This window comes from Lissotriton helveticus, chromosome 7 (genome assembly GCF_964261635.1).
Source record: "Lissotriton helveticus chromosome 7, aLisHel1.1, whole genome shotgun sequence".
Taxonomy (NCBI): domain Eukaryota; kingdom Metazoa; phylum Chordata; class Amphibia; order Caudata; family Salamandridae; genus Lissotriton; species Lissotriton helveticus.
In genome coordinates, this window is record NC_136068.1 from 1,266,971,640 (window position 1) to 1,266,986,731 (window position 15,092).

A 15,092-nucleotide genomic window follows, 5' to 3' on the forward strand; every position below is an offset into this window, starting at 1 on the left:
GCTCTCTCAGTCTCCATCTTCTTTCAACTGTGCTGTGGTAATAGTCTGGGGTTGAAAAGAAGGATTGATTCTCAAATGAGCGTTTAGTGTTGGGGCGAGCTTTTGTATATACTTCTTCCCTCAGCAAGAAGTTGCCAAAATATACTAATATGGCTCTAGGTCTTGATGTCCCCTCAGTGGTGGATGTGGTGGAGGGACCTTTCTTTTTTAGAGTTAATGGGAACCTATGCACTCTTTGCACTTCCTTGTCCCAATCCCAATGACTCAGTTCCGGGAAGGCTCCTTTGAACACTCTCATATATGCCCTGATATCCCTGCCTTCGATCCCTTCCTCTATACCCAGGATTCTAAGATTATTTCGTCTTTGACGATTCTCTAAGTCCTCCAGCTTCCACTGGGCATCCACCATCTGTTTTTCATATCCCTTCAATCTGGTTGAGTCTTTGGCTTGCTGATCCTCCATCATCCCCGTTCGATCTTCCAGATATGTCATCCTCGTGTTTGTGGCTGTACATATCTTTGCAACCTTCTTTATTGCTCCTTGCAGATTTTTAGTTACTAAAGGGTTTTTTTTCCCCTCAACTTTAGTAGCATCCTGCAGTTGTTTAATTGAGTTGAGTATTAGCTGTAAAGTGGGTTCCACTGCCTGTGCCTGTCCGTGCGCCCCCCCAGCTTTGGGATCTTCTTTCTCAATCTCGACGTCGTTGTAGATCTGCTGTGTATCTGAGTAGTCCCAATTTAAAGCTGCTTCCGTCTCAGTACTAGCCATGCTTGTCCGTCTGCGGCTGCTGCCTGATTTCTCTTGCGATTGCGTACTTCTTTGACGTCGAGACAGCCTTTTCTTCCTTAGCTCTTGATTAGGCTCTTGTCTTTTCCCCTTTGGTGAAGACCCACTTCCCCCTTCCAAACTTAAAGACAGGCTTGAGTCTGTATTGATCCCACCATTTTCCTCCAAGCCTGAGCATGTCTCCTCAGATGCGTCCGACCCATCTGTTACTGAAAAGAATTTATCCACTGGATCCGTGTTATCCTCTAGCCCACTCTGGCCACTGTTAGCCGTTATTTTCTGTATCAGCATTTCAGTTTGTTGTGCAAGTGTTGTTGTTGTCTCTGAAGTCTCAATATCCACATTAAGCTGTGTATTTTCCTCTGCATTGTCGATAATGTCATTGAGGTCCATAATATTACTCCATTGTGTCTCTACTGGAGGGGTGCCAGATATCTCAGAGGTATTGGTAATAGCATTGGTGGCGCTCTCTTTTGCTGTGTGTGTTGTGCTCGTGGGGGTAAAATATCCCGTTATACCTTTTGTTTGACCTAATGGCTGTATAGCATTGATCGCTGCTTGCTTCCTGGTTCTCGTTTTGCTATTAGCCATCGCCCCTTCCTCATTCGTCACTTGTGGATCCTTGTCACCCCCTTTATTTTTCCCAGTTTGCCCCAGGACTTGTTTCTCAGTCCCTTCAGGTATTTTCGCTTTCCCACCACGAGCATTTTTTGGAGCCATTTTGACCCCTTTGTCTCCCTTGAGAGCTGCACCCACCTCAGATACCTCTAGCTCAGCCTTTATGGCCAGGTGATGTTGGTTCTGTAAATCTTTCTGCCTTTTTGAACCTGGCAGACTCCAATTCAAAACCAAATTCAAACTCAGGCGCCAACTTTGTGAATAGCTCCCTGGTGTACTCACTCTGCCTGGTTGAGTGATGAATGCTTTTGCTCTTCTCTCACCCCCTCTGACCCCACGCGCCGCTTCCACCTTACCAGTTCTAGCTTGGCAGTCTCTTGGGGTATAGATGTGGAAGTCCGAGCAGCGTATCCATGTATTCCTTGTGTCCTTTGGCTTTCTCTGCAGCTGCCGGTTACACCACACTGGCTGTCCGTGAAGTCTCCGTCGTCTTTCAGCCGGCGCTCGACTCCTCTGACCTCTGCTACCCCTCCTACGCTGCAGGCAGCTGTGACCGCCTGTTCCAAAATCTCCTTGCGCTCCGTGAACTCCGCTTCCTCTGTTTCCTCCGCTGCTCCGCTGGAAGTGCCCCGAGGGTTGCGCCACAACTGCTCCGTCAAATCCGTCTCCTCTGCTAAGCTGCCGAGAATGCTGCGGGGAGCGCCATGAAGTTTGTGAAGATCGTGCCTCAGCCGCGGATATAGCAGAGGGTATCACTGCTGCGGCGAGCGTGATGCCATTCTCCATCAAGGTACAGCGGGGGTCGGCGTCCTTGTTTTAGCCTTGCTAAAAGTCAGTTAGAAATCGGCGTGTAGCATTTCTGATCTGAAAACTAATCCATTAACCTAAAAAATGAGCAGGTCAGCATCGGAGCGTTCTCCCCAGCCGGCTAGCCAGACGCCATCTTGCTCTCCTATTTAATGCCTCCCAGCTCAATATTTTCAACGAGGAGCAACATATTGTTAATTTGTACCTTATTATCCTGGATTTTTATTGCATTTTCAGAGACTTTCATTGAAAGGCCCGCCATGTCCTTGCAAATATGTTTAATTTCTAGAACAATGTAGTCTGTATTAGAGCGTACTGCTTGTAACTCTTCCAATAAAGTTATTAAGGAAGGCTCATTAGAATCCACTATTTTTTACTTTACTGGTGGAGGAGAAATTGTTTGTTTATGTTTGTTGGTTGTTATATGCAAATTCATTCCTTCCAGATTAGAATTTTCCAAGCAAAATATATAGAAACAGCGCCAAAAACACTTCAAAAACACAGAAAATGACATTACACAAAATATAAAAAGAACAGGCGACTGGGCAGCAGCTAGAACCAGCTGTTGGTGTGGTTTAGGCGTAAGCCATGTCCTTTCCTTAATACGTCTCCGCCCTCCTGACATGAAGCTCCAGCAGCACTTCACAGGTCAGCTCCATGCAAGGGCACAGCATGGCAGAAAACCCTCAAAAAATTGAGACAGAGCCCCAAAAACAACCTTTCCAGTAGCGCTGGTCACAAAGAGAAAAATGTGATACCTCAACACTGGTAAGGAAAGCCTATAAGCGGCTACAAAATCGTCAATAATGGGGGCGTTGCGGGAGAATTATTGTTAATATTATTATATTATTATGAGGTTGCCATCTTGAAAAGCGCACCAGTGCATCTCCTAGGCCATATTCTGAGTCCACTCTCCGGATACAAAATGCAGAACACCGAGAGTTAAACCCTCCTTCGAGATTCTGGGCTGTGTGCCTGCTCAGTCTTTCTACCTTGGTTAGCTGTCCACTGAAGGCTGTTCCTGACAGTGCTGCTGATCAGTGTCATATCCAATGAGGCCCGACAGTATACAGGCTGGTGCAGCTCAGCAAGGAACTGCCTCTCATTCCAATGGACAACCCCTTGCCATGGCAGAAGACCAGGGGGGGACAAAGTCATGCTGCGACTCCAGCCACCTTCCGCCCTCCTGAAATAGAGGTGCTATATGGAGTCTAACAAGGACAGGCTGCTGCAGTGCCAACCTGAAATGCCTATCCTGCACCTGCCACTAATTACCCACATACAGCCGACCCACAGTTACTTAGAGACAGTAGGTCACTTTGTGCCTGCCAAACTGCACATTGAGCAGACACTGAAAATTCTGACCCTCAGGCAACTAAACCTCGCCCTGGCTGATGAAAAAGTGCTGCTCCCTTGAGACGGTAAATGATGCTCAATAAACATAAAATGCATATTTGATATGTTTATGCATACAGAGTAACGATACTCTGTTATATACAGTTTCTTACATTTAACATTAGTTTTACTGCTTGACTCGTATGTAGATTCTCATAATAGTCAGCCGTTCTTCTTGTGGGGTGAGAAAGGATGGAAAGAGTTGATCTACCCATCTCTCTTCACTCAAAACAATGATTGGGCAGTTATAGGAGAACAAGCCCTGAAAAAGTGGGGTTGGCATCCTACCAATATCACCAGGGGGTTTGGATTCAGGAATGCTTATGGCGGCCACCTAAAATGCTTAGAGAATCAATTTGCCCTATCCTCCAATAACCGCTAGATTGGGGCATGTGTACAGTATGTGAATCTATTAAAAAATTGAAGTTGCAAATGAACTGTTTTATTGTATATTTGTATATGTCAATTAACATTTTCCTCCCTCTCCCTGAACTTTAGATATTTTTACTGTGTGGTCCCCTCTGTCTGACCCCTGCTAAGTTCATGCTATGTTCCTGTCTCCTAGGACCAGGTATATGTTCATGGTGTGTTCCTCTCTCCTTCAGGCCCTGCTCTTTCTCTTCACAGTGGGCTTCCTGGTCCCAGACCTGCTAGCCATTTGCGGCGACTCTGGCTGTGACTGGTGGCAGGGACACTTCTGGGTGCAGCTGCTCCTGGTGCTGCTGAGTGTGGGCGTGGGTGCCACACACTTTGTCTGTACTTGGCTCACAGGTGTGAAGCTGGAACACTATAGAAACAACCACCACACCTTCCTCAGCCTCTATGAGGTGGCACTACTGACGAAGACCGAGGCATGCCTTTCAGCACTACTACTGCTTACCACCATGTTAAAGGTAAGGCTGTGGGACGTATATACCGATGCCACATGGATGATAGGGGCTGCGTAGACTTGACGGTGATCAATAACCATATCCTATCTATCTGCCTGTCTATCATGGCATTTGTAAGCCGCTCACTACCCCAGCAGGGTTCATAGGCTCCAATCAGCAAAGTTCGTAGAAGAGGCATGTTTTTAAAGCCTCCGGAGGGTGGCATAGCTAGGTACCTGCTGAAAGTGAATAGGAAGGGAGTCCCGTAGAATAGGACCCAATACAGAGAACGCTCACCCACCTTTAGATTTTAGCTTGACTCGTGGGACTATGAACAAGTCCTGGTTTAGATGATGAGTTGATGAAAGAACTGCGGTAGGGGATGGCTAGGTTGTTTTTATACTTAAAGATCCAGCATGCCAACTTGGAAGTAATTCCATCTGTGACTGGAAGCAAATAAAGGGACGTTTAGCTGAAAAGATATGATCTCTCTTGTGGAGACTAACACTTGATTGAATACCTGTGTTCTGTAACCTGTGGAGCCTCCCAATCTGCATGGCAGGAATATACTTGCATGGAGGCGGTTACAGTAGTTCGGTGTGGTGTTTATTGCAGCTCTCCAGATCAGGCTTTACGTGACGGAGGCAGAAGAGGGAGAAGGGTTACGAGTTTGTGAGGTGATGAAAACAACTATTCTGCTACCGCATTTGTTAGTCGGCTCACACTGAGCTAGTCTGGGTGCCTAGGGTCATGCCAGTGTCAAATGGCTAACCTGGGCTTTTCATCTTAATGGCAGAGCTTGAAATAGGAAGCAATATTATATTAGCTCTGCCTTTGGGCCCAAACAGAATTATCCCAGTTTTATCATGATTAAGTTTGAGAATAATAAGCGCCGTCCATGTTCAAGCTTCCCTAGTAAAGCCTGGAGGTTAGTGATGGGGGGGAGGGGGGGTCGTTATTACTACTGGAGAACGTAATGCACAGCTGAGTATCTTCAGGATATGACTTTCCCTTCACCAGTGAGATGGAGAACAAGGAAAATAGGGGGCACGATAAGTGTTCAAGAGAATGGTGGACACTACAGGGCTGGAGAACAGCTTGAGAAACAAAGGAGCCATAGGCCACACTTGTGAGACCTGGAGGAAAGAAAAGACGCAAATCAGTTGATGGTAAATTGGTACACAGGAGCTACAAAGAGGAGTCTATTATGGACTTCAGAAATCCAACTTCGCAAGCTGGCAGCCTAGTCTAACAGCGGTCTCGGGATGCTTTACCAAGGGTGTGTATCGGGCCGCACGTATGTTTCAGTTGTTTGCATTCAGCCCGGCAGTTAGCCCGTTCCATGGCCTTGAGGGCAACAATAGACCTTGGTGCACGATGAGTCTGCTGCCTGGAATGAAAAGATTTGGTTTAAACTTCCAGAGGGTAATCATGCACTTAATGAAGGGAACAGCGATCACTGAACAAAGGTACAGAGGAAATTGACATGAACTGAAGTGATCACCGCTCTCTGCCAACTTAAAGGGTTCACCTTTGTGAGACACAATTGGTCCTGGTGGGTTAACTAGTACAATCACCGATGGGAGGAGCAGATTGAAAGTAATTATTAAATATTCAGACCAAATTAATGGAGTTACTTTGGTGATGCGAATGGCAAGGGTTTGGGAAAAGGTGGCATTCAATGAGTGACTTTTAGGAAGTGTGGAACCCTGAATATTCTGAATAAAGCCAACAACGGTTACAACAAGAGTCTAGTTAATCTGAAATCCAGAAGCCTATAGCAGGGGATTGTTTACATCAATGTTCTTTGGAACTTTAGTTGAAATGCATGGGGCCTGATTTATGTTGTGTACAGTTCAAACTGGAAATTTGCGAGTTCTACTGAAATATTACATTAACTTTAACCCTAAACCACCCAAAAGCAGGCCAATTAACATCTGTGGAAGAACTATCCCCAGAAGAGGGTTTAAATAATCCAGTGTCCTCACAGGCTTGATGGGTGACTTACAAATACCATGTTTTCGTGCCTAATGATTCCCCAAAACTTCAGTGAATCAATTCTCGAAGTACCTGTCACTAAAATGTGTCTATCCATCAAGGCTCATGCTATGATGACAATTACATTTACTCACGGAAAAGCATAAAAAAACTGATTGCATATAAACCAGGTCAAAATGAGTTAACACAAATCCAATAACCTCCAGTGCATACTTGTTTTTTCTAAATCATTGCAGTGAATCTGTTAGGAACGTGATTAGCCATAGCAACATTTTTCAACAAATATCAATGCTGTGGTGCTCTCCTAATAAAATAGTTACGATTAGTATCTTACTCCATGATTTGGCACAAATGCTTTTAATTTTTAGACCTGGTGGTCATCATGCATCATGACACACTGTCTGATGTTGTTCCTTCTTCATTCTTAGCATCTAGTTAGTGTCCATCCTTCTCCTAAGCTGATTTTATTCCTCTTTATTACTGTCTTTGCTCTGTTTTTTCTTTCATTGTAGATTGTCCGACAAATGAGGTTCCTTAGACGCTGGTCAGTCTTTGGGAAGACCCTTCATCTGGCCTTTGGGGAACTACTGACAACCATCTCTGTGCTGGTCTTCCTCCTGCTCATCTATGCCCAGTGTGGATACCTAGTGAGTAACCAGGGAAGCAGTGGATGTACCAGTGCACGGGGAACAAGTGTTGGATATAGTGAAAAAAACATCAGGTAGCAGTTATGACTCGAGTCTCAGAACATGCGTATGGAGAGATTCCAAAGGAGTAAATTAGGAAACCATCGCAAGGGGAAACTCGACTGAAGCCAATTCGAAATATGGCTTCATTGCTAACTTCAGGAAGCAGGGTGGCCTTATGGTGTGGTGGGATCTAGAAGGGAAATGGACACTGAAACAATGTGTGGTAAAAAGCTTCTGTGGGTCCTACTGTCCTAGGTGAACACCAGCATACATCTGGCCCTTTACGGAGTTTTTGATGAATAACAATGTCCGACAGGAATGGAGCAGACACACAAGCTCGATCAGTTGGGTGGCAGCATTAATCAATAGGTGGAAAATGTTCAGTATGACTTAGCTAAAGATGGGAATCCAGGAACTGCCTTTCAGGTAGTTAGAAGAGTAACCGGCACATCTTAACATCTTTATTAAGATTGGTTTTCATCTTGTGTTCTTCAGATGGGTGTTCTGCAGTTGGGAGGTCATGAATAACTGCTACTTTTTTTGTACCCTTAGCTGTTTTCTGGTACATCCCATGAGTTCAGGACATTCCGCATGGCCTTCTTCACTCTGCTCACAGTTCTTCACGGAAGGATAAGTCTGCAGCCCTTATGCAAGTCGTCTCCTGTCCTTGGTTGGGCATTCCTCCTCAGCTATTTGATCTGCATCCTTGGAATTGGCTGCCGGCTGCTGTATGCGGTCATGTTCCGAGGGTACCGCAGTGCGCACGCTGACTTATCCCAACCTACCGTGGAACCACAGGATTATGAAATGATAGAGTTCTGCCTGAAGAGGTTCAAGCTCTGGCTGGGACTCAGCAAAACAAAAGAGGTGAGATGGGAGAGGATCCCTGTTGAAGGGAATTAACAATCTCTGAAAGAATTGTTCCAACACTGGGGTAGAAGGTCGGATGATAACAAATAGTGATTGTGGCTGAGGAGTAGTCAGTAGGGATTGAGAGGGGGCAACAATAAGGTAGGGAGCCCGAACTCATGGAGAGAGGCCAGTGCTAATGAAGAGTTGCTAGTGCCGAAAGAGAGGGTCCACTTTTGAGAAAGATGTCATTTATGAGGGAGGAGAACCAAAACTTACTAAGAAGGGCCGGCACTGATGCAGTGTCATTGAGGGGGAAGCGCCTGTGATGCTGCTGTGAGGAAGTCAGATCTGGCAGGGTTCATGACAGAGACCTAGAACTACGGTGATAGGCAAAAGGAATAGAATCAAGTCAAAGTGTTTGTCTTCGGTGGTACAGGAAGTTGGTGTTGTAGGATGAGGAGCTCAAGCACAATAACTGAGAGACCAGAGACACTTGTAAGAGTTTTTAAAGCCACTAACCCACTGTTGAAGTGATGTCTCAAAAGGGAAAGGACAGCATTTGTCATTGTAAAAAAGAGGGATTTAGGAAAATAAAATTCCGATTAACCACGCCTTTTTCTGCCGATTACAAATATCTCACGACGTGTAATAGTGATTTACATTGCTTATCATGCATGTTTATTTTAATTTCTCTTTTTCTTTTGCTTCATGTAGCGCTTGTGTTTTACAGTGTCACAATTTACTTTAGTCTCTGTGACGTTTCTTCAGTTTTCATGTTTATTTCACTTTGTACCTAGGTTTTCATCCTCAACCTCTGTGCTCTATTTCTTTTACTTGTCTTTGTAAAAATTCATGCGTACAAATGAAAGGAGTGAGCTCCAATAGTTGGAGCCTCCATTAATTCTTGTTGCTTTTGTGTTCTAAGGGTACAGGTCTCAGAAAATCTGAAAAGTGTCTGTCGGTTCTAAATATTTGCACTAGCTTCCTATAAAAGCCTGGTTACATTTTAAACTTGCTTATTTGTTATTTCGGTGCCATTTTCAACACTCCCATATGTCTAAGAGCAGAGCCTCCAGATACTGCTAAACATGGTCGCTGCAGCTTTCGGGCAATAGGAGACTTTAACTTCTTTACCTTGGTTTGCCTTTGATACCATAAAGACTCTTGTGGGATTGGCCTTCCTGTTGCATGCTGTTTTATTGTGACTGTTAATGTGATGTAGTATCCTGAGACGTAATGAAACGCGGCAGGAGACTTTTACCTCTGCAGGTGTAGTGTAGCTCCTATTTTCCCAATAGGCTCTGCGCATTGGAATAATACCTACAGCAGTAAAGGTCTAGACCAGACGTTAACTAGGTCTACTACTGTCGATACTAGACTTAATTTTTGGGTTTGCCAGCGTAGCTCAGAGTTCGCTAGAAACTTTCTCGAATGTTCAAGGAGGAATTAACTTCCCTGATTAGACAAGAAGGGATTTAGTTTCTGACAACCATAGAACATGACAACTTTGCTCTCCCCTAATCAAGAGTCAATCTCGAGAGTCGTGTGAGCACAAGGCAATTATTTTACTCAGTCAGTACGTGCATTCTTAGTCTCATCAGAATGTAGAGAAAAGGAAGAGACGGGCGTGTTCAATAAAAAGGTGTTATTTATTGATCAGTCTCTTTTCTCGTACAAGAGAAATGGATCGATATTATTGCAATACTTATAGTTAAGTAAAGTGCATACATTAAAAGCAATAGTATAAAATAATACTGTAAAAACATTGATATGGTTTCTGAGCCATATGATGTTTGAAATGATTAAAATATATTTACATACACATATACATTTGACTAAACGTACTCAACTGGTGTTTCTAAATACGCCTACCCCGTGTACCTGACCTAAGTCTAATGCGTGGGCGGGAATAGAAAGTTACAGTTTAAGTTAAGTTTGTTTTTGCCAAGTGAATAACTAAAGAATTCTCTGTGAGGGGTTATTCAGTTCTGTACCTGGAATTTAGGATGAATGAGGAATGGTATCTCGTTCTCTGGTCTCGATATTCCAGGCTGCCTGCGAGGGCTACCCGGAAGCGCCGGTGCTGGGTCTCTCGGCTTGAGATAGCAGCGCGTCTCTCAGCGCGTCAGGAAGGCGGGGCTGCGCCAGCGGGGTCTGCTTCTGCTCTCGGCGTCGGCAAGTGTGGCTGCTCCGTCTTGTCACCACGCGTGTGTTTGCATAGGGCAAGATCGGCAATATTTATACCTTAAAGGTGCCGAGATTGACGTAAGGATGGACATAGATACGTCAATAAAGATGTCATACGACTTGCTCGTTAGCACATTCTTTACTAAAGTTCTCTGTGAAATCAAAACAATGGCCGCACGGATTTTCCAGGTTGTCATAGGTTTGATTTGTTATGAGAACGTCGTATGCCTTATCAGGGGCTGGAGGAATGTCGCTTGTCTAATTAGATCTCAAGCGTTATGACCTAATCAGATAACACGTTCCTGTGCCGTAGTGTGACTGCGTCAGATAACGGTATCTGCATCAAGGGGGCTTGTCTTGCCTCATGGGCTGACTGTTAGTTAACTTGATAGTTAGTTTAACCAGAATAGGGTCAGGAATAGGGGGATCGATTCAGAACCTATAGGAATACACGACACCCATTCCACGCTAACTATGGTCATATTTACTAATCTATGCATAGTATAACATAGTACAACATACTATAGAGAATAGTGTATACCTTACCACCCCAAAATACATAAATGCATTTCGAAATTTTCAAATATACTGAAAAATTGCAGTCATATATTTTGTATGCACTTAAACTATGAATTAAATGCAAAAGTAAACACGCATTTGTATGCATTATTGCTAATTTGGTATTTGAGAAATACACATGAAATGGCTCTTAATATAGCTATACAGAAAGGAAGTTCGAGACCATTTCATCACATAATAAAATATTTGTGAACATCCCAGCGGGCAACTAAAGTCTATAAAGTATCTAAAAATAGAAATCTTAGTTCTCTAGGAATAGTTTCTTACTTTAAGCAGAAGATAAGTGTCCCGAATATTTTGTAAAAAAATAATTTGGGGCTTCTAAAAAATTGCTGTCCGTGAACCGGTGGGAAAAATTGTTCATGTGACTTTATTTTTAAAGTTGAAGGCCGAATTCAGGGAACGCCGTGTGCGAGCTTGCTCAAAAGTCTCTATTTCTGTTCTGGAGAGAACATCATATCATTAAGGCTTTCGAAAAAACTGTCAACAGCTTCATGGGAAAGTTCCACTAAGTCGGAAATAGGTGTAACCATGCATTCATGCGCATGATTGCCTCCATTGACATTCTGATTCGCATTGCTGACAGAAGTTCGTACCTGTTCGATGCTGCTTTCATCTTGAACTTCACTACTCTTCAATCGTAGTGGTGAAGATTCCAGGAATGCCGTCATCAGGATTGGCAGCCTTTGAGGGCAGCACAAAGCGTGAACCTTGGTAGGAACCAACAGTGTATCTGCATCCACTGGCGCATCCGATTGTAGCGTCAGACAGGTGTCTAACACGCATTCTTCTCCGCATAGCAGACACCTTAGTACAGGTAAAACACACCTTTGCCACATTGGTCGAAATGATAGAAACCAAGTCATGTTCAGGTCTCTAAGCCGGGAGAGTCCCAGGATTTTTGATATCCGGTCCCGGTATCCAATGGCTAGGATCGTATCTTCCATTGTCGCGAGAGTTTGATCTGTGACATGGGTTGCCATAACGAAAAATAAGGACTAAGAATAGGATTCCTGCAATTAGTCCCAGGATCAGGGGAAGTCCGCCAAAAATCGAATGGACGAAATCTGGAAAAATACCCAGTATGGCTTTGAATGGTGTTAATGCCATCGAAAATACTGTCTTAAATACCCCTGAGATCCCATTGGTATCAGAAATATTTAAGATTTCGCTCAGGATTTCCGCGAAATGTACGGGGGAATTAGTTGATAATAATGTATGTATCTCTGCAGTCGTCCTTGCGACTTGTAGATCATAAGTTTCTTTTGATGACGTGAGCCTTGTAGGCGTCTGAAGAAGCACTGTTTTCATTCTGCTTAAAGTATCTATTCGAATAGAAGTAATTTTCAAATTGGGCCATGCCCTTGCCTCCCTGTCTGGAAAGGAGCTGGGGAACAAAGAACGTCCACAGCACTTGACCTTCGCCGTCGTAGTGACTAAATAAGGAGTCCCGGGCCTAAGACTACAACATCTGCGGTCTACAATAAGAATGTAACTCCCATTATAGAGTCTTTGAAAGAATGGTTCTATTTCAGTTGCAGGTGCGCCTTGCTGGTGACATGAAAGGTTGTATGAATTCCCTTCACAGGCTCCGTGCAAACTAATACCGTTACACAGAAGCGTGCCGCTTAGTGACATAGCACAATTGTTGCCACTAAGAAACACTTTCTGTCCTTTATTACTGACACATGCATGTGAATAGGGCAGGTTCCAAGTTGTTTTGAGGTACCCCTTTCCCAATTTCTCGTACATGCCAGCCTGTATATATTTTTGGCAGTATTGAAACCTGAAGGTTGAGATTGGAATATTTATGATTCCGTGGATTATCCATTCACTGACAGGTCGTTCTGACATTGTCATTGGTAATCTTTCTAGTTTTTCAATGCTCAAGATTGTATAATCAGCACCCTTTTGCGCCATACCGATTTGTCTATCAGTAAGGTTAAAGATTTGGAATAGTGACGTTGTGTTGATTAAACGCCAAGGCACATAGCCTGAACGCAGATTTTGCAACGTCCAGCCAAGCTGTACAATAGAACGCAATTGTGACTGACCATGTTGTAATAACAGTAAGTCTTGCGATAATATATCGATTGCTGAAGACACAATGCTGTCCAATGAAAAAATTCTGGAGGACAGAGTCATTAACCCATTGTCCACTACAGAAAGTGATTTTTCCAAATTAATACGGTCAATTTCCCGTATTCTTTCTGCTGTTTCAATTTGAGTAACCTTCCAGGCCTCATTGTATGCTGCATATACAGAGGCTGCTATGAAACGCTTTTGACGCTGTTTGCGTGGTCCCAGAATGAAATCACGCAAGTCAGCACCATCAATAAGTAAAGTTAGGTGTTGCTTAATTTCAGGCAGTGTGGAAGTTTGTAGCCACTGAAGGCATAATTTGCCCACACTGTAGGTTGTTATTATCCCTGGGTGATGTCTTTGAGGATATCTAGGGTCTGGCCTGGTCATTTTGAAACCTTGTGTTTTGTTCAGGAATCTGTCTTGACAGTTATTTGTATCTATGGGCCAGATCAACCATTGTTTCCAATCAGGATGTGTTCTGTTTTGGTTTAATATCTGGTTTACGTCTATCTCTTCATCTGTATCAGAGCTATTGCTAAACATTGTTGGCTTTGGAATAGACGGTTTATTTAAATCTTTGATTTTGGCTAAGCCAAGACAGGTGGTTTGTTGAACAGTGTCATTTAAAAATATCATTTGTTCTGGGATCATGCAGGCTCTAAACAAAGCTTCTATACCCTGTACTTGCCATTCTTTTGTACCCCAAACACTTTTCAAATCAACATTTTTGTCCCAATAATCAAATCCAAAAGTATTCATTTGTTCAAAGAATGAGTCTGAATAAATCAATTTTGTGTTGGTTATCATGGTTTTCATCCCTGTCTTGTTTGACAATTTAAAATAAAATGTTTCAGCATTACTTGTGTTAAAACCTGAAAAATATGAATATTTGTCATACACGGTTCTAGAGCTCCCTTTTGGAGGTGTAGCACAATGTTCCCATTGATTATAATTTAAAACATTTCTAGGTTGTGCAGATTTATGTAAAAAATGGTTACCATAATGGTTATAGCAATACATACTATCATAATTTGTAGAACCTTGCAAATAATCATGTTTTGTAAATTTAGCAGACATTACTAAGTCAGACATCATGTTGTTAATGCTTTCGAAGTCCCAATCATCAGCAAATGAGTTTGGTTTTGCAAAATCACTCAAGGAGATCTTGATTTGGTGTGGATATTTCAGGATCTCGACCGGACCATAAATTTCATAGTCAGTGTTGTCCCAGGCTACCCCACCAGGTATCGGATTGGCTGTGAAGTTGGCTGAAGAAAGTTCTGAAGAAAGTTCTCTTTTCTCGACGTGTGAAGATGTGTGTGGTTTGAGGATCAAGTTGATGTTCTGGCTTGCTGTGTCCATTTTAGCATATTTTCCCTCAATGAAGCGTCCCAAAGTAAATACCATGATGAGCCAAAGTATGAGGATGAATGCACCAAAACCCACCCAAAATTCAATCCATGGAGAAATCAGATATGTTTCTTTCAGTTGGTTCAAAAGTTCCTTAGCTTTGTCTTTAAAGGATTTTGATGATGGCTGTGTCTTTGATTCACTGAAGCCTTCAGAGGAATCATCGAAGTTGATGAAGTACCCGGATGCAGTTCTGTCAATTGTTCCAATTGGTTCAGGATTTTTGTTTTTTGCATTTTCACTTGGTACTTCAGTATAGATTGGTGTGTCTCTGCTAAATGTCTTTATTTGGGTTTTCAGAGGTCTGAGTTCTATTGCATTGTTGCATAGTCCTTCTTGTTCTTCTGCAGGCGTTTCGAATGTGATGAGCCTTTTTGATAGGACCTCTGTGCTGGTAGCAAACCTTGGTGTTCTGCTACTTATTGGGAGTCCACTTGGCCTACCGTTTGTTATCGGCCACATGTTGTGGTTTTACCAGGTCGATGGATACAACTCGGTTCTCCTTTTTTCCAGCAAGTGGCGGTAGTACAACTGATCTTGTCCCGTTGACAGACAAGACAGGAACTGCTTTTCTGTAGGAAGGCCCAAATTCCTTCTTTACCGCGATCTTCTCCCTGACTAGATCCCCGACTTTTGGAATCCAGACAGGTCTTGCTGGGACAGGTGGTTATTCTTCAGTGGTTGTTGGCTGTTGTTTCAACTGTATGTTGCTCAGGTCTTTTCTTGTTTTGTTTAAGTCCTGCAAAATAGCCAAACGGTCTTTGACATCAAAGGTTTTTTCTTTCACCACTGAAGTCTGACTATCAAGGTCAGAGA

The 15,092-nt window shown here is 43.3% G+C and overlaps 1 protein-coding gene across 1 annotated transcript in view; it reads left to right on the forward strand.

Annotated features, from left to right (window-relative positions):
- LOC144769444 (polycystin-1-like) overlaps window positions 1-15,092 on the forward strand; it is a 640,821-nt gene that overhangs the window by 597,919 nt on the left and 27,810 nt on the right. The window contains exons 51-53 of the mRNA XM_078653538.1: window positions 4,213-4,500; window positions 6,987-7,121; window positions 7,716-8,030. Of these exons, the coding sequence (XP_078509664.1) occupies window positions 4,213-4,500; window positions 6,987-7,121; window positions 7,716-8,030 (738 nt within the window). The remainder of the gene's footprint in view (window positions 1-4,212; window positions 4,501-6,986; window positions 7,122-7,715; window positions 8,031-15,092) is intronic.